The following is a 27,989-nucleotide window of genomic DNA, read 5'->3' on the forward strand; positions in this document are numbered from 1 at the left end:
TCAAACCCCAACTCTGCTATTTACCAGCTTGGTGCCACTGGGCAAATTACCTCTCCCCTCTGAGCCTCAGTTTTTTCACCTGTCAAGTGGAGGTAAGTTACAATAGAATTCATCTTGTTGGTAGGACTAAATCAGCTCAAGGAACAAGAAACAGCACAGTGTCTGCCACCTGTTTTGTACTCATCTTTTAGCCACTGTTATTACTACTCCTACTGCTGCTGTCATTATTACTATGAAAAAGCCAGGACTGACTCTTGGGGAATGACTCCACACCATGTCCTCCTGCATGAGGTGGGCCATGCCAGGCACCAGGGCCACCAGTTTCTTGGTTACAACCCCAAGAAGCAAATGCAGACCAAGGTCCTGCCCAAAAGTCATTCACAATCTGACTGGGACAGCAGATAAACTCAATGCAAATTCAATGCACTACAAGGGAGCAGTCTAGAGATGAAAGCCACTGAAGGTTCAGAAGAGAGAGGCCACTGTGGGCTATGCAATCCCTGAAGGCTTCCTGGAAAAGGAAGGCTTTTCGTGAGCCTTACAGACAAATCAGATGTAACAAAATCAAAGGAAAGAAGCTCTCAGAAAAAGAGGAGCCAGAAAATCCCTCTACCCCAACTTCTCCCCCATGGCCCAGCCCATCCCTCCATCCATCCCTGGCAAAAGGCAGCGGGCAGTCCGCATCCTTGGCATTTCCTTCCAAGGAACAGCCCTGCACCAAGGGGAGGTGCGGACATGAAAACAGAGAATCCGGACACCATGCGTCAGCGGGGCACCCACATGTGTCCCTGCATCTGGGCAGGAGGGTCTGATGGAGGGCTGGTCTAGGATCTCGGGCTTTAACTCCCTCCCCACCTTTTTTTTCCATGGACCTGAATTTGAGTTTGTCTGGGGAGTGTTTTCTTAAGCCCAAGTGTTTTTCCTGCAGTCCAGGCCCACCCCCTCCCCGCCCCTTCTGCCGGCCCAGGCCCTCGTCTGGAGCAGAGAGCCCAGCGAAATGCTGACTGGCCGGGCCGCGGTGCTGCCTTTGATGCACACCACTCTCCAGACTTCAATGTCGCTGTGTGCACGGCCCCTTTAATAAGTTATTTCCGTGGAAAACCCTGGTAACTCGGTCGTGAATCAAGCCTATAAACACCTCAAACCCATCAAAGCACCCAAGAAAGGGAGGGGGCGGGCCAGGGAAGAAAATCCCTTACGGTAACTCACACAGTGCTCCCTCAGAAGGGCCTGGGAGTCCATGCTGTCAGAGGGGCCCGGTGCCCCCTCGCCTGGGGCCCAGTCAGCCAGCTGAAAACACCACACTGTCACCCTGAAATCCAAGGATCCAAAGCCCCAAAGGACACTGCCCGTCTGTGTGTCCCGGGGACAATCTTGACCCAACTCCCAGCAAGATTTACAGCCCAGAGAGGCAGACCCGGTCGGCTGCTCCCGGGGTACAGGAATGTAATGTTTTGGCTACCGGTGAAAGGCCCAGTTTATTGGAAACACACTTCTTTTCCAATGTTTAGTTTCCTTTCACTCTTTTCTCCTTTTTGTTTTTCCCAGAGTGCACTGCCCAGGGCCTTAGGAAAGGACATTATGGAGCTTAAAATCTGGCCTCAGGGGTGCCCGGGGATGCAGGGAGACGACTGGGGACAGGACTCAGTTTTGTCTGAGTAGCAGGATGGCCACCACCTCCGTGTGGGCAGAGGTCCTAGACAGAGAGGGGAGACCCTGCTCTAGGCCGAGGTCTGCCACTTGGGAACTTGGGACCAAGCACAGGCACTGCCTCTCTCAAGGCACCATCTGTAAGGGGGTGAATGAACCAAATCCCCTCTAGAGGGGCTTCTGACTAAAACGCTGTGGTCTTGGAAAACAATCTGGCACCATATCTAATAAGGCTGACCACACATATAATGTAGAGCTCAGCAATTCCACTCCCAGGTATGTATCCAAGAGAAGTATGACCCTGTGTCCTCAAAAAGGCTGGTATAAGGTATTAATTGTAACATCATGGGGAGAAACCAAAAGCCAGGCACTATCAATAACTGGTAACCATCAGTAATAGAATGGATATGTTAGACTAGAATCACGGTCCATTCCCACAGAATATTATCCGGCAATGAGAATGAGCAATTGGCAATACACAACAACAATATGGATGAGGCCGGGTGCAGTGGCTCACACCTGTAATCCCAGCACTTTGGGAGGCCGAGGCGGGTGGATCACAAGGTCAGGAGTTTGAGACCAGCCTGGCCAACATGGTGAAACCCCGTCTCTACTAAAATACAAAATTAGCTGGGCGTGGTGGCACACTCCTGTAATCTCAGCTACTCAGGAGGCTGAGGCAGGAGAATCGCTTGAACCTGGGAGGTGGAGGTTGCAGTGAGCCAAGATCACGTCACTGCATTCCAGCCTGGGTGACAGAACAAGACTCTGCCCAAAAAAAAAAAAAAAAAAAAAGGATGAATCCCACGAATATTCTGTTGAGTTAAAGAAGCTATATTCCAAAAAGGCAACAGGGTATGCCTCTGTGTGCATCGGGTTCAAAAACCAGAAAACTAGACAACGGGGTTAGAAGTCAGGATAGAGCTGAGGTACCCTTGGGGAGTGGGGAGTGGGGAGTGGCTGAAAGGGGACATGAGAGGGGACTTTTGAGGTCATGGTCTGTTGCTTCATCTGGGCTATAGTGACACAAGAATGCTCACTTTGGCCAGGCATGGTGTGACTCACGCTTGTAATCCCAGCACTTTGGGAGGCTGAAGCGGGAGGATCACCTGAGTTCGGGAGTTCGAGACCAGGCTGACCAACATGGAGAAACCCCATCTCTACTAAAAATACAAAATTAGCTGGGCATGGTGGTGCATGCCTATAATCCCAGCTACTTGGGGAGGCTGAGGCAGGAGAATTGCTTGAACCCAGGAGGCGGAGGTTACAGTGTGCAGAGATTGAGCCATTGCACTCCAGCCTGGACAATAAGAGCAACACTCTGTCTCAAAAAAAAAGAATGCTCACTTTGTGAAAATTGTTCACATGTGACATCTGCACTTTTCTGCATGTATTATGCATTGGTAAAAAGTTTACATTAAACAAACAAAAAAACTCTACATTTTGGGGCCATACAAACCTATTCGCTAAGCCCACAGTCATCCACGTATCAATTAAAAGGATTTCTGGGACACCCATCCCTGACCTACCACAGACAGAAGTGCAGCCCGCCCTGAAGTGGCATTCAAGGCCCTCTCCCTGTGGGCCTCCTTCCTTACTGCCCTGCCAGAATCACTCCCCATTCCCAGAACAAGTGTCCTCACATCTTCCTGCCTTTGCCCAATAGTTTCCTAGGCTGGGATGCCCTTTCCCTGCTTAAGCCTGGTGAAACCCTCCACCTTCAAACCCAGCTGTGACCCCAGCCTCCCTGGCAGCCACCTGGCACACTACTCACTGGAGAAACAGCATTTATGGCTGGGCACGGTGACTCACACCTGTAATCTCAGCATTTTGGGAGGCCAAGTCAGGCAGATCACTTGAAGCCAGGAGTTCGAGACCAGACTGGCCAACATGGTGAAACCTTGTCTCTACTAAAAATACAAAAATTAGCTGGGCATGGTGGCGCACGCCTGTAGTCCCAGCTACTCGGGAGGCTGAGAGAGGATAATCGCTTGAACCTGGCAGGCAGAGGTTGCAGTGAGCCGAGATCACACCACTACACTCCAGCCTGGGTGACAGGGCGAATGAAACTCTGCCTCAAAAAAAAAAAAAAAAAGAAAGAAAGAAAAAGAAAAAAGAAACAACATTCGTCTTGCCTCCCTAGGAAGCGCTTTTCCCCCAGTCTTTTCTATTAGATTCTGAGTTTGCTGAGAATGCCCAGTCTCTTGGGTATTTTCTCCTTCTCACAATCCCATCCCTCAAGCTAACACTTGATTACCAATTCATTAAATTACCATTCGCTGAAAAGTACATATGTGCCAGGCACACCGTGCTACATAGGGTCACTGTGATCTCCATGACCTCCTACAAGCTGTTGCTGAGCTCACCTCTCAGGAGAGGAAATGCAGGCCACAAAGGGAAGCAAAGTGTTGTTGATGGCAGGTCTGCCTGGCCCCAAAGCCTGGGCTTTCAGCCTCTGCCGGCCATCCCTACCCCTCACTACACACCCCACTGCAAGGTCTGCAAGCAGGCCTTGGGAGAGCTGTATGGCTCTTTAGTTTTTAGTAAAATTGTTCAGACCCAAGGGAGGCATCCGGGCAAGGGCGTATCAGAGCTCAGGTGGGGCTAGCTCCGGCTTTCCTGAACAATCACAGACAATCTACCTGCATAGGATGACAACATCCGTTTGGAGGAGTTGGTCAGCAAATGTTACTTTAACCACCGCCAGACTCAGTTTGCTCATCTAAAAACTGGAAGTTACAACACCTGCCTCACCGGGTTGTGGCGAGAATTGAATATGTAAGCCCCAATGACTCCTCTCAGAGGGATGGTCAGATGTAACCCCCTTGCACAGCTAACCCCCAGAACATAAATCGCAGCTATAGAGACTAGAGCCAGCACAGCTCACAAAAGAACAGGCTGTTTATCCCATGTATGCTCATGCCCAGAAGTAATCAGGTACCGGCCAGGGGCTCTGATACAGAAAGGACTCCTGCTTTGAAGGGGAGACGGTGTGGGGGCTCTGCGACCCTTCCAGGTCCATCTAGATTTGGGTTCTTAGCCCAGGCTGCGCATTAGAGTCACCTGGGGAATTAAAAAAAAAAAAATTCCAATGCCCAGTCCAGCCTCAGCCATTTTGGAACGGGGTCTGAGCTTTTCAAAACTCTTCAGAGGATTAATGTGCAAAGAGGGTGGAGAACCAATGATTTGGACCAAATGATCCATTTACACATGAACAAGTCCAAGTGGAAGTAGTTTGAGGCCACCAAGAAACAGGGAACAGAGTCAGGACTAGGAGCTGGGCCTCCTGGCCCCCAGGTAGGGGTGGTGCTACCTTTAGACTCAGAGGAAACCCCTGGGCTCTCTCTGGCCTTCGCCCTGTGAGGGAGAATGCAGCTAGGACAGCTGGGCAGCCACGTAGCAGGAGACAGGGTCTGCCTACTGAAGAGCCTGGGTCCTCTCTCCACCGTCCTCGGCTCCCCTCTCAGTCAAACAGCACAGGAGGCCTCAGAGATTTCATCACCTAGCCGCCCAACCCCAGTCAGAGTCTCCTTGGGCCTGAGACAGACAATCCCAGCTGAAAGAGTCTGGTGGTATGGAGACGCCTTGGCCTCTCTGTGCAATCTGTCCTGCTTTATTTTGAACCCTTGGAGGGGGGAAGGGGCAGTGGACCCCTCTGTGAATTACAAACATAACTCCAACGTCTACAACACACCAGGCTCTGCCCTCAGAGCTAAGCCCCTCAAGCCTCATTCCCAACATCTGCCCTTGGGGAGCAGCCTGGAGTCCTCACTTTGGAAACACTGTCTCCTCCCCAGTGATCCTGGGGTGGGGGGCGGCGGTGCAGGGAAGAGGCCTGGGAGTGACCTTGCACATCCCTCGGGTCCAGCAGCCTCCTCAGGGGCTGAACCTGAGGTCCAGAGTGGACGTGTGGTTTACAGACCACACAGCCACTGGGTGGCAGGGCCAGGGACATTTCCCCTGAATGTCATACATAAGGCAGTGGGCAGGAGGACTGGGGAAGGTGAGTGAAGGGGTGGCAGGTGGGGGAGAACCAGCCCTGGGACACCTGGAGGACACAGGCCCTGAGGGGCTGGCATGGCCACCTGTCTGCAGCAGTGCCTGCTGGGTGCCCCATTTCACCTCATTTCTCCAAGGAGGCTGGAGTCAGACAGCTGTACTCACCCCAGCCCCTCTCCCAATGCTCCCCACTGACCACATCTGCCCAGCAAAGCCCCTCACCTTAGCTGCCTCCCATGGCTGCTGAGGAGCCAAATGGTGCCCTGCCCCTCCCAATTTCAGCCCATGTGACGGAGCTGGCCTCCCCTCCTTCTTCCCCACCTGGCATGGAAGGCCTCCCAGCCCAGCTTCTCCCTGCTCTGTCCAGCACTGGCACTATCCTGGACAACTCAAAGAGATCAAAATGACTTCCAGACCCCTATCTGTGAACTCCTACCTCTCCTTTTAAAGATCAATTAAAGTCTTGGCAATGATTCACCTTGCAGTCTGGGATGGTAGCTTTGATGTCCGCTCCAGACATGAGACCTCTGTTTTTCCAAATCTAGAAACTGCTACCAAATGGTGAGGGTAGGGTCCCTCCCTGGGGCCAGAGCAGCCCCTGCTTTGCAAAGATGCCAGCCCTAAGGTCTTACCCTCGCTGGCAGGGGGTGCCAGGCCCTGACTGGGGGGCATGGGGAAACAGGCCATGAATATCAGGAATTCCTTCCACAAAGGACAACTGGGAAAGCAATGCATCTCTGCTTCCCTTGGCAGCCAAGGGCCATGGAGGAAAAATGTTTAATATAAAAACATCTGACAAAGTGCCTTCAGGATATATTTTCTGCATCAAAGAAGTAGCTCTTGGCAACAGCCACTCTACCCTGACAAGAAAACTTTCGAGCGCAGTTCCCGATTGTTACAGACGCCCAATTGTTACAGACACCCGGGGAAAGCATGCCAGTGGGGACAGGAGGAGGGGGACCCTGGAGCCCAGCAGGCAGATGGTTGTGATTAGGCTGGACGCAACCAAGTACATTTTCTGGAATTTCAGGTCTCCTCAGACAACCTGCTGGTTTCCCTGATGATGCAGGCTGCCAATGTATAGTGAGGGGTAGGGGCCATCTGCAGCCAGCCCTGGACAGGCACCCGACACCCCGCCTCGCCAGCAGCCTCCCCTCACAAGCCCACCCACCTGCCATCTCACTGGTCATTCATTTATCCACTCAGCAACCACCCAATGAGCAGAGCTGCTGGGGGGCTCGGTGATCATTGTTCATGCTCAGTCTCAGGTACCCAGGGACACAGAAGCTCAAGAACCATGTTTGTGTCCTGAATCTTCCAGGGCCAGCAAGGGCACCTCATCAGACACGGAGGAACCCAACAAGTGCCAGACTGCCTGGGTTCCAATCCCAGCTCTATTGCTTTCTTGCTGGGTGACCTTGGGCAAGTTACTTAACCTCCCTGAGCCTGTTACTTTTTCCTTTAATTTGGCTAATAAAAGTGGCTACTTCAGAGAGTTGTTGGGAGTAGTCCATGAATAAATATATTTATGGCACTTAGAGAATACCTGGCACAGAGCTCTGTGTTAGCTGTGATTATTAAATATGTGTGATGATCATTCTGTCTTTAAGAGCTTTCTCTGGATCTCTTTATCCCAGGCAAAAATTCATTCATTCATTCATTCATTCATTCCACAATGACTCCCTGGCCATGAGCTAGGCCCAGTATTAGAAGCCAGACGTGGTCCTTCAGGACCAAGTATATCCCAGGGTTCCCTGGTATCCATGACTATGATCCCTCTGTTTCAGCTCATTCCTCTAGTGTTCAGAATAACCTCTCTGGATTCATCTTTCCCCCTTCCTCCACCTCTCGCTTATTTACTTTCTAGCCACAAACTCTTAGAGCATATGGTATTAACTGCATGCCTCCTTGCTTTTGCACAAGCTGATCCTCCTACTTGAAAGGTTATCTACAGCCTGTTGTCCTCTTGGTGAACTCTTAGTCATCCTACAAAACCCAACTCAGAATCACCTTCTCTGTGAAGGTGAATGCCCCCTGAACACTCCCATCCCCACCCCAACAGAGTCCTCTGCTTTGAGCACATCTCTAGAGCAGCACTCAGCATGATCAGTCACCGCTGTCTGTTTGCTGTCTGCCTCTCCTCTAGACCAACAGCTCCTAGAGGGGAAGGTCCAGCCTTTCTCCATTTTGTGTCATCTGCCACTGGCATGTAGTAGATTCTTTTTTCCCCCTTTTTATAATAAATTCTTGTTTTTAATTTTATTTTTCTTATTTTTTTAGAGACAAGGTCTTGTTCTGTCGCTCAGGTTGGATCAGAGTGCAGTGGTGCAATCACAGCTCACTACAGCCTCTAACTCCTGAGCTCAAGTGATCCTCTTACCTCAGTGGCTGGGACTACAGGTGTGTGCCACCATGGCCAGCTAATTTTTAAATTTTTTTAAGAGGTAGGGGTCTTGCTGTGTTGCCCCCAGCTGGTCTCAAACTCCCAGGCTCAAGCAATCCTCCTGCCTCAGCCTGGGATTACAGGCACAAGCCATCACACCTGGCTGCAGTAAGTTCTGAATAATAAATGTTCAATACATTGACTTGTCATTCAAAAGCCCACACTCAGGAAACACAATAGCCCTGAAGTCCTCTGTCTGAGCCTATGGGGAGTCTAAAAGCTCTGTTACCTCTGCTGAATCAGTTGCCCTCTCTGGACTTTGCAAGTACACCCCCACTGCAGCCCCAAAGCTTTAGTGCCTTGGGATGGAGGGGTGGAGGTCCAAGACACTGATCCCCTCCCTCCTCATGACTTTGTTCCATGCCACAGTTTTGCTTTTGGACAATGACAAGAGAAGCTAAGATGCCCCAGGACAGAAGCCCTAGCCCTTTGACTACTCCCCACCCCAAGGCCTGGGAGCTGGTACTTACAGCCCGGAACACATCAGCATCAAGAAGCCCTTGAGATCAGTGACCCAGTGGACCCAATATACAGCTGAGTAAACTGAGACTAGAGAGGCAAGGAATTTGCCTGAGGTCACACGACAGGAAAAGGGCACAGCTGAGCCTAGAAACCACTCTGGCACACTGCCCACTGTCCCGCATTGCTTCTTGGCAGGCACGGGTTGTCTGGGCCCTCCTTCAGCTGCCTGTTCCCCCAGGACTGCTCTAGTCAACCCCATCACTCCTGCCGACCACCCCTCACACCTCTCCCCTAGCCCAGGAAGAATGGGTCCTTCTGTGAGATACTCAGGAAGGGAAGGCATTGTTTTTCCCTTTGGTTGGTCAAAGCTAAAAAGACACATGGCAAGGGCTTGATGTGAGTAGTAAATACCATCCATGTGGAACTGGAGCTGAATGTTCCTTCTCCCCTACCCATTACTGAGTTGGACATGGCAGGGTGGTGCTGGCCAGAATTGGTGTCAGTCTGGCAACCTGTCCACTGCTTGTAGGCTAGAGCCTGACCCCTGGGGATAGGCAGAGTGGGCATGGGTCACGCCTGAGGGCCACCTCTTAAACCCAAGGGGACCAGGCTAGGTTCAAGTCTGATTGTTTCAGGGCACCACTCAGCCAGATGAAATGCCCTTCCTGCTCTCCAAAACTTAATGAAATGTTCTTTTCAGCTAAAACGTATCCCCTGCCCTCCTGCTTTCCCTTTGAAACCACTCTGCATACAGCACCCCAGACCCACAGGCAATGAGCACTCTCACGTGACAGGCCTGAGCATCGTCATGTGATAGCCACATTCTGCAGGCCCTGCCTATCGGTCAGGTGTGATCAGTCTGTGAAAATTCACGGAGCTGGCACTTCTATGTCCACTCTGCAGGTTTGGAAAAAAGTTTTTTAAAAAAATCTTTCCCAGGTCCTGGCCTCTGCCCATCTCGTCTCCCACCAACATCTGGAGCGTTGCTTCCCAGTCGCTTGCAACTCCTTTAGTTTCTCAACATCAAGCTCTTTTCACACCTCCAGGTCTTTGCATCTGCTATACCTGGAATGCTCCAAATCCTGTCTTTCTGACTTCCATTCATTCTTTAAATAGCGCCTTTAGATATTGCCTCTTCCAGGAAGCATTCCCGAGCTACCTCCCTACCACACCAACAGTTGATCACTAATCCTTTCTTCCTCTGGACTGCCTCCTGTTATTGTTTGTGTCTTCACTTACCTGTGAATACCTTGAGGGAAGAAATAATCTAACTTTTATCTCTGTGCCCCTAGCCCTATGCACAGTGCCTGGAATACTGCGATGGCCACACCCACCACATGCAGTGTGCCAGGCCTTGGCTGACTCACAGGCATCATCTCATTTAACCCTCACCACTAGGGATATGTTGTTATTATCATCCCCATTTTACAAGTGAGAAAACTGAGGGACAAAGCAGCTGAGTGGCTCTCCCAAGGTCACACACCTTATAGATGGCCGACTCAGGGCTTGATCACAGGGCCCACTGGTGCAGAGCCCATGCTCTTCAGCCCACCACAGCTACAGGGGCTCAGGACCCACGGAATGGACTGAACCGCACACCCCGGAACACGGAACTCTTAGAGTCTGTTAGATGAGGGTGTTGGATGAGAACACACTTGCTCCCTGTAATGGAGAAAGCAGCAGGAAATGACACTGCACACACATACTCCTCTCCCAGCTTCATTAGGCATTGATGGTAACATCAGACAGCACCAACCCCAAGGGACCCCAGAAATGGGCAAATGGCAGGCACAGTTGCTACCAAGTGGCAGGTGGGTAAGCAGTGTGGACCCACCTTGGGTTGCAACCCTAGGTGGATCCACACTGCTCTGCTTGCTGTGTGGCTCTGAGCCAGTCTCCCAACCTCCCTGAGCCTCTGTTCCCAAACTCTGCCAACTTACACAATGCAACAATCTATACAATGATCTGCGCCCTCAAGGAGCTTACAGTCTGGTTGGTGGAGGAAAGACACCCACATCCAGCTCAACCCCAACTCTCCAGGTAGCCTACTGTGGCTCCCTTCCTTCCCCTGGCATCCTCCTTTCTAAACGGAAGGTCTGCTCTCACTAATAGAGCTCTAAAGAAACCCACATGCTGTGAGGACTGAGATACCAGGCACAGAGGGCCAAGGTTCCAGCAAGGACTGCCTGATCCCAGTGATGGACAGCTTAGACCATGTCCTGCATACAGCTGGACAGTGACTGCCCAGCTCCCACTCTGAGGGCCCTTGCTCAGTGTTCCATAACAAGCATCCCCATCCCCTTCCCTGCGCCAGACCCTGGCAGGGGTAAAGTATCTCATTTAACTCTCACCATTAAGGATATGTTGTTATTATCATCCTCATTTTACAAGTGAGAAAACGGAGGGACAGGGTGCTTAATAAAGCACTTGAACAGTTATCTTACAGGCACTAGAATAAGATAGCAGAGGGGAGCCACTGGTCCTAAAGAAGCTTGCCCTGTGCGCCGCCTCCAGCCCCACAGCATGGAGTCAGGCAGGCCCGGGTGCTTAAGCAGCCCTGCCACTTCAGGCTCCCGCTAAGTGACTCAGAGCTCACCCAGCCCAGCCTGGCCAGGGCTCCTTCCCTCACCCAGGGCTTAAAGCTCCTTCTGACATGTTCATTGTTTTTCTAGGCTGCAGTCAGAGATGCTGAGAGAACCCTGCCCTCTGCCACCAGCCTTTCTCGGAACTGCCATTTCTTCATCCTGCAATTCTGAGAATTATGGCATGTTCTACTTTAAAGTTGAAAAAAAAAAAAAAAAGTTTGCCTACCAGCCACTCACACCTTAGTATGAATTTACTTAACTAGCTTTCTCTTTCTTTCCTCCCCAAACTAAACTGAAATCAAGCAAATGGAAGAGGAATGGAAATACTGCAGAGAAGAGGACAGTCTGACAGGGGCCTTGGACAGTCAGGTGACAGTACCCCAGGCCCTGAATTAGGTGAGGAAACCAGAGTGCCAGAGTTCTGACAGTACCCCAAAAGTTCTAGGCTTTCCATTCTTCCCAAATCCCATCAAAGACTCCAGGTGTAAGGTCTCTAGGTTTGCTTAAAGCTCTGCATTCTAGCCTCCCTCCACCCCCCCCATCCCCAGTCACCTTGGTGAAGCCACTTGCCCCCTCTACACTGTTTAGTGGGGATCACGTATCCAAATTGGGAGCTGACGTAGAAATCAAATGAAGGTTTTCCATCGACTACTCAGCAGAGCTGAAGCAAGTGCGTCTCCTTTCCTGCAGCCCCTCGCCCTGCCCACGCATGCTTCCTTGCCTGCCTGGGCCTGGGACTAAGCCTCAAGAGGCCCATCCTTCCCCCAAGTAACCTCAACAACAGGACAGGGAAGTAAAGCAGGGACCATGGAGCTGGATAAAACAGAGTCCCAGGCCCGACACTGGGACTGTCACTGTGGGAGACAAACTAGGGCAGTCTCCATCCTGGAGCTGCAGACACCGTTTGGGGATGACATGCATCCCAGGACACTGAGGGTGACAAGGTTCTTGGGATCAGCAGACCCCCAGAACTCTAGGAGATGGAAGGCCAGGCCAGCAAGTGGTGTGATCTCTGGGTGGTCCCCGAGGTTTGTCTAGTAGTGGCCTGGGAGGGCATGGAGCTGCTCTGCACCCTTGCTAGTCCCTCATCCCCTTCCCCGGTACTTAAATCAGGACAGGTGCCCACCAGGCTCCTTTTGATCATTTTACTTTGCTCCTGCCAGGGTCTGGCTTGGGGAATGGAAGAGGGATGCTTGTTGTAGAACACTGGGCAGGGCCCTCAGGGTGGAAGCTGGGCAGTCACACTGCCCAGGCTCACATTCCAAGCCTGCCACTTACATTATGGGCAGTTGGCCCGGCAATGAGCCTCAGTTTTCTCCCCTATGAAATGGGAAGAATCACACCTGTTTCACTGGGTTGTGGTAAGGAGTCAATGAAGTGGAGAACGCTGGCGCTTAGTAAAGTGCCTGACACGTAGTGAGTGTCAATAAATGTCAACTGCTGTCATCATCAGCACCATCATCATTTGTCCTTAGACACATCAAATGCCCTGGCCTGGCCCAACACATTGTGCCCGCCTCTGCCCCTCACCTAGTTCTGACTTCACCTCCGGCCCTGCCCTCCCACACAACCTTGCATTCCATCTTGCAGAATGACTCGTGCCTTCACCACCCACCAAGACCTGTCACCCCTAGGCCATTTCCCTCCCTGAATATGTCCTCCAGTGTGACAGCCAGCACAGCCCCACGTCTCCAGGCTCCAAGCAGGCAGGTGGGCAGCTTAACCCACAGGACCTCAGATCCCCACAGCACAGAGCAAGCTGGAAAAGCTAACAGTGGGCCCTCAGGGGGAAACATTCTTCGCATGGCATCCCTGGAAGGGACCAGGATGACACAAATGTGTCCATTCACCTACTGAGGCCACCCAGAACTCAGACCAAAGTCCTTCAAGACCTCACTCAATGTCCTTGGCATAGGAAATCCCCAATTTCCTCCCCAAATCCTTCCACCCCTTAGAATTCTAAGGCATTGGACACATTTTCCAACATAGTCCTTTTGCACAGTCACGACTAGCAGAGACCTTCTCACCACCCAGTACCAAAGACTACTTTGGGGTATCTGGGCGGAAATCTCAGACACAGGCCCAGTGAGGCCCAAAGGCAACCAAACTAATGGCCTTGGGGTCTCCTGAGACCTCCCAGCCTCTGGATTTAGGGAGGGGCTTCCTGCAAGTGCTTAGGGGTCTGGTCCTTCCAGCCTGAGCCACACCAGGCCTCCTCTGGAATGGCTGGGATCAAATGAGGCTACATCTGCAAACAACTTGAAACTGTAAGGTATGCACATGCACAGACAGACAGACACACACACACACACACACACACACACCATGGACTTTCCACCATTAACAATAGGGAGAAAGAGGATGCCAAAAAATTACCCATCTGTCCAGACAACCAACACCAGTGGAATCCATCTGAGGGCTGGCAGTGACACAAAATCGTAAATTCAGAAATACTTTTAAGCCCCCTGCTTCAAAATTATATGTGGCTTTCACTCATGTAGGTGCAGAAGAAAAAGAAAGGATTGAAATTTTAACTTGTGTTCATCTGGTTGGGACTTTGAGGGAAAGAAATTATTAGAGAAGGAAGTATCCTAATGAGGGGAGCCACCAGAGACCAGAAGGCACTCAGGAATAGGACCCAGAAGACCCAGACTCCAGGACCACTGGAGCCCAGGACCAGGCTGCCCATTGTGGGACCCTGTGTAGCAAGTCACATTCCTGCTTCCGCTTCCAGCCTCCTCATCTCTGCAACAGCCATACTCTCGTGAGCTCCCATGCCTTGGTGAGAAGGGAATAGATGGGCGAAGGCTGTGGGCTAGGGAAATGGCCAGGCAGCTGTGAGCAACCAGTGCTGCATTATCCTTAGAGTTTCAGAGAGACCGCATCAAGAATGACAGGACTTTAGGGGAAATACATGTATCGAAGGCACATTTGGCCCTTGCAGAAAAGTGGGGGACAAAACAGTGACGAAGAGCACAGACGCTGGAGACAAACAGCCCGTGGCTGTTCCAAGAGAATGCACATAAAGGCAGCCGAGTGGAGTGCCAGCCATAGCATACACTCAATAAATGGCTATTATTTTGGCGACTGCTACCATGGCATGGATGTGGGGTGAGGGAAGAATGGCTCAGATAGAGACACACAGCCATCCAGCCATGCCCACTAGGTATGTAGCCCCAGCCAGCACGCTACCAGGCCACTATGCCACCAGCCATGCTCCCAAATGGCCCCACAGACCTTGCCTCTGGCCCTCAATGTCCCCAGTCCAACACCAACCTCTCATTTCTCAAGGAAAGTTTGATTCAGGTATTCCTCTGGATGTGGGGGTCCCTATGACCAGCTTCTAACTGCAGGGGACAGAGGACTCCAAACCAGGGTCCCCTCGGCTTCCTATCCCAGCATCCGCTGCTCAGGGAGAGACACAGAAACCACTGGCCTTTGCCAAACTCCTCACTTGCCAGATCCTCCCTGCAAGCTCATTCAACCGGCTCCAGTTTCCCCAATCTTCTGACCCTTCACATTGGTCCCTCCCCTAGTGTGGGGACAGGAGGAAGACAAATGTGTACCACATCCACTTTGCTGCCTCTCACAGCTGGGGGAAGAGGATCTCTTTCTAAACGAGAGATGGAGAGCTGTGCTGAGTTTTTATCATTTCCAAGTGAGAGACAAGAGAGAGACAACTGGTTAAAACGTGGTAGACAGGTGCTTTCAAAGTTATCTTCAGGTTTCATTCATACAGACTGTTCCTAACCCCAAGAACACCAGTGACTGAAACACTGGCAATCTTCCTATCCAAGGATTGGAGGAAAAGGGAAACAAAAAGAAGAGGGGAAGTCAAAAAGTCTTCCACCAAGCCCCTCCGCAGCTGCCCCCTTCGATAAATTTCAACACAACAGCAATGCACAAGAAAAAATGCCGACCTGAGAATTCACCCGGAGCAGTGATGAGGGAGTTGGTAGCCTCTGTTTCAGTGTAAGACAATGTGGAATCGGACAGATCTGTGGGAGGAAAGAAAAAGAGAACTTAGTTGGCCGTGGGGCAGCGCTCTCTTTTTTCTTCTTTCTCATGCATCTGTGTACATATGCTCATGTGTGGATGTGTGTGCTTGCAAAGGGCAGCATGTCCCTCCCAACGTCCTGATGTCACCCTGTAACCCCTCCTCAGGATCACCCCAGACCAGAGCAGCCCAGCCCAAGAACTCTTCTGGAAAGTGCTGACTGTGAAGCTGGTACCTGAAAACGTACTGCCCTGACCACAGAAATAACCCAAGTTCAGGGGACCGAGCAAGTAGCAACTTGGAGCCTCCCTGGGTAAGGTTAAATTAAGCCCCTAAACAATCCACAGTTGCCGTACTTAATTACAACCATTAAAATTCTTGAAGTTGTTCCTTCTTCCTTCCTTCCTTCCTTTCTTCCTTCCTTCCTTCCTCCCTCCCGCTGGAGCTGGGGAAACTGTTTTAACAAGTCACCAGCCGTCCTCACTCTGTCCCGCTTACACCCCTCTAATTAAGGGCTCAAGCATTTGCTCCCAGATTAACTTTGTTTTTTCTCTCCCCTCCCCCACTCCCTAACATCCAAACCTGCTCACACAGCAACTTTTAATGCCTGGACTATTTTTCTTAAGGCGTGCTTTTTTTTATTTTGAAGTAGTTTTAAGTACATTATTGGTTGTCCTCTGTCTGCAGAACAGTTAGACGAGAAAGAGAAATTCTTTTGCACATTTTCTATAGAACACTGAGCTGCTATACTGAGCTGCTTGAACACTGGCAAGCCGATGCCTTTTGGGACAGGCAGACTTGGAAAATTTTTCCTGGGCCTGTGCCTCTGCTACCAGCAATGGGTGTTGCCCCCGTTAAGGGACAGGCCTGTCCAGGAGTTGGAACGCCTGCAGCACACTCACCTTCTCACCCAGCACAATCCAGGACTGGCTTGCGTGGCCCCACCTGGCCCCACCCGGTCCAGCACAGGTACTCCAAGCAAATGATTCCTGGGATAAAACCGTTTGCCCAGGCCCTCACTAGCTAGAATTCCATTTGATCCTGCAGGAATTTTTTTCCTTTTACCACATGGCTTGGGGAGCGGGAAGATAAAACATTAACCAATTTGGCCTGTTTTTTTGTTTTTTTTTTTTTCCTCTCTAGTTTCCCACTTGCCAGATGCTGACTGGGTGTTCTGGGTTTTATTTTGTTTTTTGGTCTCATGTGATCACAGAGGCTTAGAAGTGAACTGGCTTTTTGTTTATGAAAAAACAACAATGCAAGGAAGAGAAAATAATACCAAAAAATAACCCGGGACTATTTATCAGGGAATGAAAAGTTATCTGCTGGAAAATATGTTAGGAGAAAATAAGGACACACGGAAAATCTTAAAAAAAAAAAAAAAAGAAAACAAAAAATAACCCTCAGCGCTCAACTGGGAACTTCTTAAAAGAGTTTTGCTTTTAATACCGAATGTTCCCAAAGTGCTTAGTGCTCAGAGCCCTACCTGCCACTTCCCATCTGAAGTAGTAACATCACAAGCCCAGTCCTATTTCTTAGTGAACTGCCTTAGAGCCAACACAGACAGCACTGTGAGGTTTCCAGAAGAGTGGGAACGACAGACGGTTTCCACCTTTCACAGCTAGTAAGTCCCTATCACGCCCTTGCCAAACCCTCACATCTAGTGTTTCTAGAGAGGCCCTGGACAGTGTCTCAATGGCTGCTGTGCAAAAGAACGTTCCCAACCTCCATCACTGCTTAAGCCTCAAGGAGGAAGAACTCCATCTGCAAGTTGGAGCTCCAGGTTCAGGTCCTGCCTCCACTATGAGTCAAGCAACATCAGGGCTCACCAGCTTTTTCTATAAAGGACCAGAGGTTAATATTTTCAGCTTTGTGAACTATACAGTCTCTGCTGCAACTACTCAACTCTGCCTCAGCCATGGACAAAATGGAAATGGACAAGCCTGGCTGTGTTCCAGTAAAACTCCACTTCTGGACATCAAAATCTGAATTTCACGTAGTTTTCAGGTGTCATGAAACATTATGCTTCTTTGGATTTTTTTTTTAACCACTTCAAAAATAAAAGCCATTCTTAGTTTGCAAGCCATATAAAAACAGGTGGTGGGCTGAGCTATTTGACCACCAGTAAGTGTCACTTCCTCTTTCTGGGCCTCAGTCATCTCATTTGCAAAATCATGGGGACAACTGTTTGATTTCCACATGGTCACTCTGCAGGGCTGGGCAGTGCCCTGATTTTTGCTGCTTTATCACATGCTAACTGACAAACCCCTCAGGGCAATGATCCTTGACATTCAAGCTGAGGTGCTAAGAACTTTCACGAAGAACTTTTGAAGGTTTTTTTCTCTAATGGAACTAAGGATCTTGCAAGCAACTAGTGCAATTATGCTGACTTAGGAAATGCTAAGACAGGCCTCCGAGGGAAGGACAGCGAGCCACCCACCTGAGTGGGGGCTGCTCTGAGTTTGTGCCTCAACCCTGCAGCTCATTAGCTGGGCAGCTCCTCCCCCTCACTCAGTTTGATTCTTCATTTCTTAAGTGACAAGCTCCCACCAGAAGCTCTCTCCAGTTCCCCAGAAACTAAGGCTCCCCCATTTATGGGACAATTCTACTTCTGGAACAACAATAGGGTGGCCACCATGGTTTGGTCGCGGACTCCCACACCCTCGTGGGACAGCCTCTGCCCACCTAGCCTGAGAAGGTCACACTTCTGAAGGGACCTGGTGTTCAGGTTCAGAAGTGCCTGGTGGGCACTTCTGACTTCACGGCAGGTGAGGGGTCTGGAAGGAAAACTGGAGTGGATATGCCTGAGTGTCTATGACACTAAGAAGTGACCTCCCCAGCCAGGTGCAGTGGCTCACGCCTGTATTCCCAGCACTTTGGGAGGCCAAGGCGGGCAGATCACGAGGTCAGGAGATTAAGACCAGCCTGGCCAATATGGTAAAACTCGGTCTCTACGAAAATTAGCCGAGCATGGTGGCGTGCACCTGTAACAGTCCCAGCTACTCGGGAGGCTGAGGCAGAAGAATTGTTTGAACCCAGGAGGCGGAGGTTGCAGTGGGCCGAGTTCACGCTATTTCACTCCAGCCTGGGTGACAGGGTGAGACTCCATCTCAAACAAAGAAAAAAAGAAGTGACCTCCCAGATGATGCTAACACACGCTACTGGGAGGAGGCCTTTACAAAAAAACCAAACAAAACCCACTTTTTGCGGTCACTTGGTGGAATGTTTCAGCATCGTTGCCACGCCATCTGACTTCTAAAGCTTGAGTCCCACGGGAACTGCTTGGGTCACAAAGTTGCTTTCCTGGCACTGTCAGGGCCAAACTAACTTGCCCCACAGTCAAGATCCTACAGATTCCATCACTTCTCTGCCTCAGAACCCATGCCCTGAAACCCCACTAGAGGAAACAGAGAGCCAAGCACTCTCCACTTTTATTTTATTTTACAGATGGGGTCTTGTTCTGTTGCCCAGACTGGAGTGCAGTGGCACAGTCATACCTCACTGCAGCCTCTAACTCCTGGACTTAACTGATCCTCCCACCTCAGCCTCCTAAGTAGCCAGGATTGCAGGCCTGAGCCACCACACCCAGCTAATTTTCGTATTTTTTACAGAGATGGGGTCTTGCTATGTTGCCCAGGCTGGTCCAGAACTTCTGGCTTCAAGCGATCCTCCCACCTTAGCCTCCTAAAATGCTGGGATTATAGGCATGAGCCATCGTTCCCAGCCACAATCTCTACCCTTTTTTTTTTTTTTTTTTTGAGACAGAGTTTCACTCACTCTGTCGCCCAGGCTAGAGTGCAGTGGCGTGACCTCAGCTCCCTGCAACCTCCCAGGTTCAAGCAGTTTTCCTGCCTCAGCCTCCCGAGTGGCTGGGATTACAGCTACTTGGGAGCATGTGCACCACCACACCCAGCTAATTTTTGTATTTTTAGTAGAGATGGGGTTTCACCATGTTGGCTAGGCTGATCTCAACCTCCTAACCTCAAGTGATCTGCCCCCCTTGGCCTCCCAAAGTGCTGGGATTACAGGCGTGAGCCAACAATCTCTACTTTTGAAACCACTTACATCTACCCCAGAGTATGGGCTGATCATCTAGGCTCAAGGTTTTACAGAAAACATGTTCTGCCTCTGAATGGCAGTTGTCTAAAATTACCAACTCCACTAAGCTCACCTAGGGGACAGTCCATGCCAGGGGCTTTGTATACCAATATACATTCCTTTTTAATACTCCAATTGTTGTTTCCGCTCAAGTGAACATCTTGGCTTAAAAAGGGGGAAATACACAGCTCCTCTCAACAAAGACTTCATGCCCAACCTATTTGTCATATTACTAATTAATACACTCTAAAGGAGAATAACCCAAGGCTAGGGGGCCCAAGAGAGAGGAAAGAAACACAGAAATACCAACCCACCTCCAGCGAGATGCGTAAGTCAAAACCCATTCATCTTCGAAAAGCCCATGTTTAAAAGGTCACAGAGAGGTTAATGATGAGCAGTGGAATTTCGAGATGTAAATAGCCTGCTGCAGAAGCTGGGTCTGCTTTGGCCCAACTGTGGGAGTGTTTGCACAACTTCACCCCATTTCACAGCAACCGGTCTGGCTTTCACCCCTCCCCTCCAGCCCTCCAGCCCTGAGGCTGGACAGACACTGGGCTGAAGGGGACCCAGTTAGGGACACACCTCTGCAAGGGTAGGAAGGAGGGTGCACTTACCCAGTGGCTTGTACTCGTCGCGAGGAGACAGCCGAGAGTAGGGAGGTGGCGGAGATTCTGGAAGACAGGAGACAGCATGTCACTGCCAGGGTGGGGGAGCTCACACCTCAGGTTCCATATGCTTTTAATTTCTGGTTTCCTCAAATAATAAACTCAGCCTCCAGAAAGCCCTCCCTTTGTCCCATCTCCTCTGCTGCCCAAATCCCCTCAACAGTTAAAGCCACAGGCTTGGGGCACAGACAGATACGGGCTCAATCCCAGCTCTGCCATATTTGGCTGTGTGACCTCAAGCAACTTACTTCACCTCTCTGAGCCTGTTTCTTCAGCTCTAAAATGAGGATAATAATCATCTAGACCTCCCAGGTTTGCTGGGATAATGTATGTAAAATGCTTAGTGCAGCTCTTGGCATTATCGAAAAACACCTCCATAAACAGTAACTTACTACTTTAACAAGAGAAACGTGAGTGCAGGGAAAGTCAGAGCCAGGGCTGCTGGATAAAATACCAGATGCTCAGTTACATTTGAGTTTTGGATAAACATAGCATCATTTTGTAGTATAAGTGTGCCCCTTTCGATATTGGCGGTGTACTTATACTAAAATATGGTGTGTTGTTTATCTGATACTCTAATTTAACTGGGCATCCTGCATTTTACTTGCTAAATTTGGCAAGCCTAGTCAGAGCTGAGTGTAAGTGCAAAGGCCCAGACACAGAAACTCGTGTCCAAACAAGCAGCATTAGAGCTAGCATTCCTAGGTGCAGGGGAGGACAGCAGAAAGGGTTAGGACCCAAAAGGTCAAACCCAGCTATCTCAATAGGAGGTCTTAAAGCCAGTCACTTCCACTCTTGGCCTCAGTCTCCCCTTTTGTAAAGGACAGGGGCAGAACGCAAGTTCTCTACAGCTCAGATGCTATTATTCCTTATTGTCTATGATATTTTTCTTTGGGTTTCCTTTCATTTGCCTAAAATACTCCTCCTTAAAAACATATACTTTGCCTTCAGAAGAATTCCTTAGCTTCTTGCTTTATGGGAAGTAACAATTTGCTAAACTAAGTAACAATTTGCATGAATGAAATGACCCTTCATTTTCAGTAAATGAAACTAAACACAATCAAATCGCAAACTAAAACAAACTCTCAGTGGTAATAAAGTGGTAATAACTATTATTAGGCGGGTATCAGTAATGACACAAGGGGTAATAAGTGTTTTTCGCAATTGTAATAAGGCACAATTAGTTATAGGAGCATTTGTTTTGCTCCATACACCCAACGAGGCCTCACCTCTTCCCCACCCTGGCTTTTCCAGCTCAAAGTTACTTCCAACAAAGTCAAAGTTCTGAGGTTTAGAAACAGAGACTTTCTGTGGACAGAAATTAGAGAAGGAAAAGTGAATCACAGAGTAGCCACTGATAGAGACGTGAACACTTGCTCGGTGCCTACCTTGTGTCTCACTCCATGCCAATCACTTTCAATTTAATTATTTTAGACCTCAGGTACAGAGTAGTTAATTATGCTCATCAGGCACCTATTTTTATTTAATCCTTTCTCAAATGAGATGACATTATCATCCCCATTTTACAGATGAGAAAACTGACTTGCGCATGTCTCCTGAGCCAGTCATGGTGGAGCTGGGATTCCAGTCCAGGCCTAACTCTGCTCTGCCACCCAATGAGATGGAATCAAGAGATGCCCTTCCTTACATCTCTTCATCCCCGCTGGGTCTGGGACATCACCTGCACAGAACAATCTCACTAAATATGGACACAGACAACTGGGATGAGGATAATGGTGAAGTTGAATGCACCTGTGGACAAAGATGTACAGAAAGAGGATCTAGGGGGCTCTCAGGCCTAGAGGCCAGCCTTGAGGAGGACCGGCCTCTCAGGACAAGAGGCAGGGCAGAGGAAGGGCTGGAGTTCCACAGGAAAAGAGAATTGAGGCCAGTGCTTCCACTGTACAGAGGAGGAGACTGTGGCCTAGTGAGTGGAAGTGACTCACTCAGGAGCTAGGTATGGAGCCAGAACCAATGCCAGGTCCCTGACCTCCATGCCCTTTCCACTACCCCCATGAGCTTATCAGAAAGCCTGCAATTTCTTAGGGTTACTTTTGCAAAAATCTGACTGGCTGAGGCCTAGGCCACACATGGCATAGAGCTCTGGACATCCGCCCCCCAGATTTGTTCCCAAAGGTGAATCTTGACAACTATGGGCAGTAGTGGCTGGAGTCAAGCCTCTGTAACCAATGCCAGCATCTCTTCCAGGGGCTGCTTACCTGGGAATCAAAAGGTGGAAGGCAGGAAAGGCTAATGAAGTCCCACCTGGAAGAGCTACCTGAGCCTTGAGTTGTAACACCCACTACCCACGGCCATAGCTGAGTTGGGAGTTCCAATGTTGTGAGATAGAAAGAAAATCTATGAACCTGAACCAGGAGACATGCCAGGTAGTGGAGCACTGCAAAGTATTCAGGAGGGACCTCACCACGCTCCCATTAGCTCTGGCAAAATGGTATGCACACAACTGTTTATTTATTTGAGACAGAGTTTCGCTCTTGTTACCCAGGCTGGAGTGCAATGGCGTGATCTCGGCTCACCGCAACATCCACCTCGCAGGTTCAAGCGATTCTTCTGCCTCGGCCTCCCTAGTAGCTGGGATTACAGGCATGCACCACCATGCCCAGCTAATTTTGTATTTTTAGTAGAGATGGGGTTTCTCCATGTTGGTCAGGCTGGTCTTGAACTCCCGACCTCAGGTGATCCACCCGCCTCGGCCTCCCAAAGTGCTGGGATTATAGGCATGAGCCACAGCGCCCAGCCAACTGTTTAACAACTGCATGGACCCAAAGCTAATCAGTAGATTCCATTGTAGGCAACTAAAAAAGTATGAAGGCTTTAGACTCCACCCTACAACACAAGGATTTAGAGTGTCAGAGACAGAAGAGGCCTTGGGGTTCCCCAACTCAATTCCTTCTTTTCACTGATATGAAAACTAAGGTCCCATTTGCTGAAGGACCTGCCCAAGGCCACATATGAAAGTAGCTGCAGGTATTATGGGGAAGGCCAGCTGGAGACCAGTATCAGGTAACCCTTTCCAAAAATTGAGATATAATTCACTTACCCTAAGATTCACCCTTTTTTAAAATATACCATTCAGTGGTTTTTTTTTTAGTATATTTACAATGTTGTGCAACCATCAACCACAATCTAAACACAGGACATTTTTTTCATCGCAAAAAGAAACACCATCCCCACTGGCAGTTACTTCCTAGACCCCAACCCCAAAACCCTGGGCAACCACTAACCTACTTTTTGTCTCTATGGGTTTGCCCATTCTGGACATTTCATTTCATACAACATATGGCCTTTTGTGGCTGGCTTCTTCTTTCATGTGGCACAAAGTCGTCGAGGTTCATCCATGTTGTAACATGTTTCGGAACTGGACTTCGTTCTTTTTCATGGGTGAATTATATTCCATTTTTTGGATGCACCATATTTCATTTATCCATTCATCAGCTAGTGGACATTTGGGTTGCTTCCTCTCTTTAGCTATTATGAATAATGTGCTATGAACACTACCAGGTAACAATCAGCCACCACTTCCACGTGGCTGCACCCTATGGATCTGGACTGATGGAGCCTCAGGGTATTACCTCAGGTGGGCACTCAGGTGGGACACTTGGTGGGTGAGACCAAAGATCAGAAAAGAACCTGTGAGCTGCCACCAGGCCCTCTGTCCACTCCCCTCTTAGAAGTTGTCTTAGTACTTTTAAAAGTTGTGTTGATTTTAAAATAATAACCAATATGCTCTAAACTTTAACAGGAGAACTTTTAGAGCACTGCAGGCCCCTCTGAAAGAAGTGGACCTGGTAGGGAGAAAAAGAAAAGAGAGGGAGACAGAAAGACATCAGGAACTCCAACCCCCTTGGACATCCAGCCTGAGGCATCAACTTCAGGAACCTCCTCCAACTTCCTGCAGAAGCAAGAGCAGTCAGCCAGGGGCCAGTGCACCAGAAGGTTCAGCTCAGCCCAGGCATGCCTCTGGTTAGCCCCCAGGGGGTACTTAGCCTTTTGGGATCTAGACCTAAATTCTAAAGCCAGAAGAGTTCACAGCCTCTCCCAGTGCCTGGAAAAGTTTCAGTTTGGGACATTACCTTCCACCCCCATCTTTGCAGCTCAGCATCTTGCTTAGGAAAAGATTCACATGCCTCCTGGGTTGCCAAGTTTCCCCCCCTCCCAAAGAGGGGCTGTGGGTGGGGAGGGAGCCTCCTGAGTGCCCATCCTTCCTGCCCCCAGAAGCTGAAGACTCAACCCTAAGCCCCATGATGGCAGACGCAGAAAAGGAGCTCCTGGCACTTTAAGGCTGGCTGAGCCTAATTGCCCAGATTCCCCTGGCAGCCAGATAAACAGCGCGGCCGGCTGGCGCCAGCAAGAGGCAAACTGCACATTATCACCCCTTCCTCACCTCCAGGAGGAGCTAGGAGGAGCAGACAAGCAGGGCTAGGGGCCGCTGAGCCGGGCAGGGCGGGGGCTTGGAAGCCCAACTTGAAATTGATCTCATTTCAAAGGGATAATGCCAGGCCAAATAAAAGGAAAACTTTCTAGCCCATTCTAATTCCTATAGTCCTGGCCTGGGAACCCTGTGTTTTCCTAGGCGGCCTCCTCCAGTCGTTTAGAAGTTCTCTCTCTCGCTCTGTCTCTCTTCCCCGGGCGCAATTTGGATAATAGTAATTTACTGAATATAATTACAGAAAAAAAAAAAAAAAAGTGGGGAAGCAAAGAGCAGGAGATTTATTCCGAAGTTAATGGATACTTTCAGGAGAAAGGAGCTCTATAAACACAGGTTAGAGCTGTGATTAAAGTATTTCTCCACATTTCCGTCCACATAGGCACCCACCGAGCTCAGCGAACTGGCTTTTCCTGGGACAGAAAGACACCCAAGGGGGAGGCAGAGCTGGGCCTGACTCCCACGGGCTGGGAGGCCAGGAGGCCCCCAGCTCATGCCCAGCAGAGGTGGGTCCCCTCCTGAGGACCCCTGTTTCCGAGACAAGCCTGGGGCAGAGTCGGGGAGGGGACGGAGGCCTGTGTGGCCTGGAATCTGCATGTCAGCCCGCAGGGATTCCCTCCAATCCCTTACTTTAGATACGGGAAAAGAAGCCCAAAGGGGAAACTAGCCCCAAGCCACAAATCACGTTGGGCTCCGAACAGCAGGGGTCCGCACTGCCTAGGAAGGGGTCTCCGGTCACTGGGGCTCCCTGCGGTGGTCGGTGAAGGTCCGGAGGTGACGGCTGCCAGGGGGGAGTCCCTCAGTGCTGGTGTTCCAGTGTACTTTGGTTGCTAGCTGTGTGCCTGCGCTGTGTGTGCGAGCGCGTCTGTCTGCCCGGTGCCCGGGCTCTCTCCCCAGAGCCCTGGAAGGCGCAGGCTCCTTATCAGGACGCGCACGGCTGAGCCCCAGCTATGCGCCCGCCCAGTTATGGGAGCCAGGCTGGCGGCCAGGCGGTGGAGGCGGGGTGGGCAGCCCAGGGCTCCCCCAGCTCTCAGGCCAGGGGCAAGAGGGTCAACCTGGCACATACTGGAAACTCTTCCCTGACCATCGGTCCTCCCAGCGGTCCCCAGGGTGGCTGAATGGGGGCCCCACCTGCTAGCAGCTAGCAAAGGAACAGTGGAGGAGACTTTGGGTGCTGCAGCCCTGGCAACAGCGCCTCCTTCTGGGAGAAGGAGGGGAATCAAGTCCCAAGGCTTAGTCCAGATTTAGATGGGGAGAATGTTCCTAGAGCCACCCCCACTGACCAGCACGGTGGCTGAGAGGAGAGGTAACTCATCCAAAGTCAAGAGGCAGGTTACAAGCTGGGCAGAGCCTAGGACTAGGTCCATGGTCAAGAACCGTTCCACTGCAGCTTGCCAGCTATTTCTTGACCTGTACCTCTCCAAAACCACTAAATGCAAACCAACACCCAAGCCAACTCCTAGTCCCAGGAGTAGTAGCAGGAGCGGTCCTGTCCATTGTCTCCAACTTTTTCACTCCTCCCCTCCCTGCCCACCCACCTGAGCATGCCTGGCACCTTAACTCTGAGCTGGCTGGCTCCCTCTCCTGTGACCCATCCTCCAAGGTCCTGCTCCAGGTTGGAGCTGTGGAGCTCCTTCAGGCCATCCTATTACATACACCCCATAGCCTTCTGGTAGTTCAGACCCAGTGACCTGGCCCTGCACACTTCCCTTCTTCCCCCATTTCTCCCCCATAAATCCCTCGTGGGATTATGTTTCTTGAGGGCACAGATCCTACTCATATTTCCACTCTGCTAGACACAGCACCCAGCACAGTGCCTGGCCCAGAATAGTTGCTCAACAAACATTTGCTGGCACACTGAAGTGGCGAGAGAGAATATACCTGCCAGGGGCTTCTACAAGAGTGGAATGGGCCCACTTAAAAAAAAAAAAATGACCAGGAACAAGACAACCATAAATAGGGGTCTCCTTCCCCAGAGGCAGGGAGGAGACAGAGTTCGCAGAGGGGAGAAAGTCACTTCCAGGGAAAGCTGTCAGCAAGGGGAAAAGAGTGCATAGAAAGCCTGGCATGGGCCACAGATCAGGGACTGCTCATAGATCCTAAATTAGGACTGGAGTTACCATGAGGGGAGTAGGGTGCCTGATCAACAATGCCCCTCTCCACCCACCCCCATCAATGCCCTCTATGCAGTAATCATCACTGAGGGAAAACTTCCTTTCCTCTCCAGACACTACTCCACACACAAACAAGACACCTAGGACAAATGCACCATCCTAGGCCCATCTTCCTCTTCCACACAGAGTCAGGAGACCTAAGATCTGACCCTCTCTGCGCTCCCAGCCTGGGTGCTGACTCTCCCCAGGGAAGCCAGAATGGAGGGATTCAGAGCCCTCCCAGGCTCAAAGCCTGTGACTCCCTGCCAGTCCCACCCCTGCAAAACCCCAGTGTCACCTAATGGATTCCCATACATCCCTCAGAGGCTAGCTACAGGCTAAAATGTGTGTTCCCCGCAAGGCAGAGGTCAGAGCAAGGCAAGTGCATGCTCCTGGCCTGCTGGAGCCTCCTGACCTGCTGGAGCCTCCGCCTGTCTGCACCTGAGCACCAGGGCCTGGCCGGGTAAGCAAGGCTGAGGGTGGGATGTGTGCAGGAAATCCCAAGAGGAGAACAAAGAAGGGGGGCAGTTCTCAGAGGTAATCGAGTATCTGGCTTCTTCACCTACTCACGGATGCCACCAAGACCCTAAACTCTATACAAAATCTGAACACAAAAGCTGAGAAGGACTATGGAAGACCCTGGCACTTGACATCCAAGGGTTGTGGGGAATGATAATATGTGGGGAATAAAGACAGTGCTCTTTACTCCAGAGAGGGATTACCCTGCAAAGCTTTGTTGAAAGTATACAAAGGTACAAATTGGGCATTTGACGAAGACTTTTGATTCTAGCTATGATTTGTGTACACCCAATTTCACAACTTACAGCTGCTTGGACATAGAAAAGCACAGTATGGGTAAGGGCACGTGCATACAAATGCTAGAAGCCTGGGCACAGACTGGGGTAGATTCCGGAATTGAGGTAGGAGGAAATAGTGCCTACTTCTTTGGTCTCTCCTTGGCCTGCCCTCCCCTTTCACTGCCTATGAAGTTGGAGCCTACATCATGTCCCTGAAACTGCACAGAGAAAACTACGACGTGTACCCTTTTAAGTTTACCGGAGCCTTGAGATAAAGTTGCCACTTGAGGTGTGTGCTGGGACACCCACTCCCCTCGGCTGGGCTAAGGCGCCTCTCCTGGTGGCTCCAAGGGCACCCGGGGGAGCACCCGCAGCTGCGCCGACCCGCAGTGTCACAGAGAGAAGGGCACGGAAGGGGACGGGGAGCGGGAGCCGGGGCCCCGCCGGCCGGCGCAGCGCGCTCACCTGGCCCGCAGAGCCGGCTGAAGTGGTAGGGGTTGCAGCACACGGTGGGGCCGTCGGCAGCGGCGGCGAAGCTGTGGCAGCCGCACAGTGGCTTCAGCTCCACTGCGTGCTGCAGGTCGGGCCAGCGGAAGAGGCGGCCGAGCAGCAGCTGCGGCGGCGCGGGCTGGCCGCCCAGGCGGAGGTCGGCTCGCGGCACCAGCACGCAGCCGCCCGGCACGCCGCCGCGGG

The 27,989-nt window shown here is 50.8% G+C and overlaps 1 protein-coding gene across 1 annotated transcript in view; it reads right to left on the bottom strand.

Moving 5' to 3' along the window:
* Positions 1-27,989, bottom strand: part of SMAD6 (SMAD family member 6) — an 81,443-nt gene that overhangs the window by 51,276 nt on the left and 2,178 nt on the right. The window contains exons 2-4 of the mRNA XM_017851061.1: positions 27,762-27,987; positions 19,849-19,905; positions 15,060-15,137 (exon numbers count right to left, since the gene is read on the bottom strand). Of these exons, the coding sequence (XP_017706550.1) occupies positions 15,060-15,137; positions 19,849-19,905; positions 27,762-27,987 (361 nt within the window). The remainder of the gene's footprint in view (positions 1-15,059; positions 15,138-19,848; positions 19,906-27,761; positions 27,988-27,989) is intronic.

The sequence above is a fragment of the Rhinopithecus bieti genome, unplaced genomic scaffold (assembly GCF_001698545.2).
Source record: "Rhinopithecus bieti isolate Rb0 unplaced genomic scaffold, ASM169854v2 scaffold_31548, whole genome shotgun sequence".
NCBI lineage: Eukaryota > Metazoa > Chordata > Mammalia > Primates > Cercopithecidae > Rhinopithecus > Rhinopithecus bieti.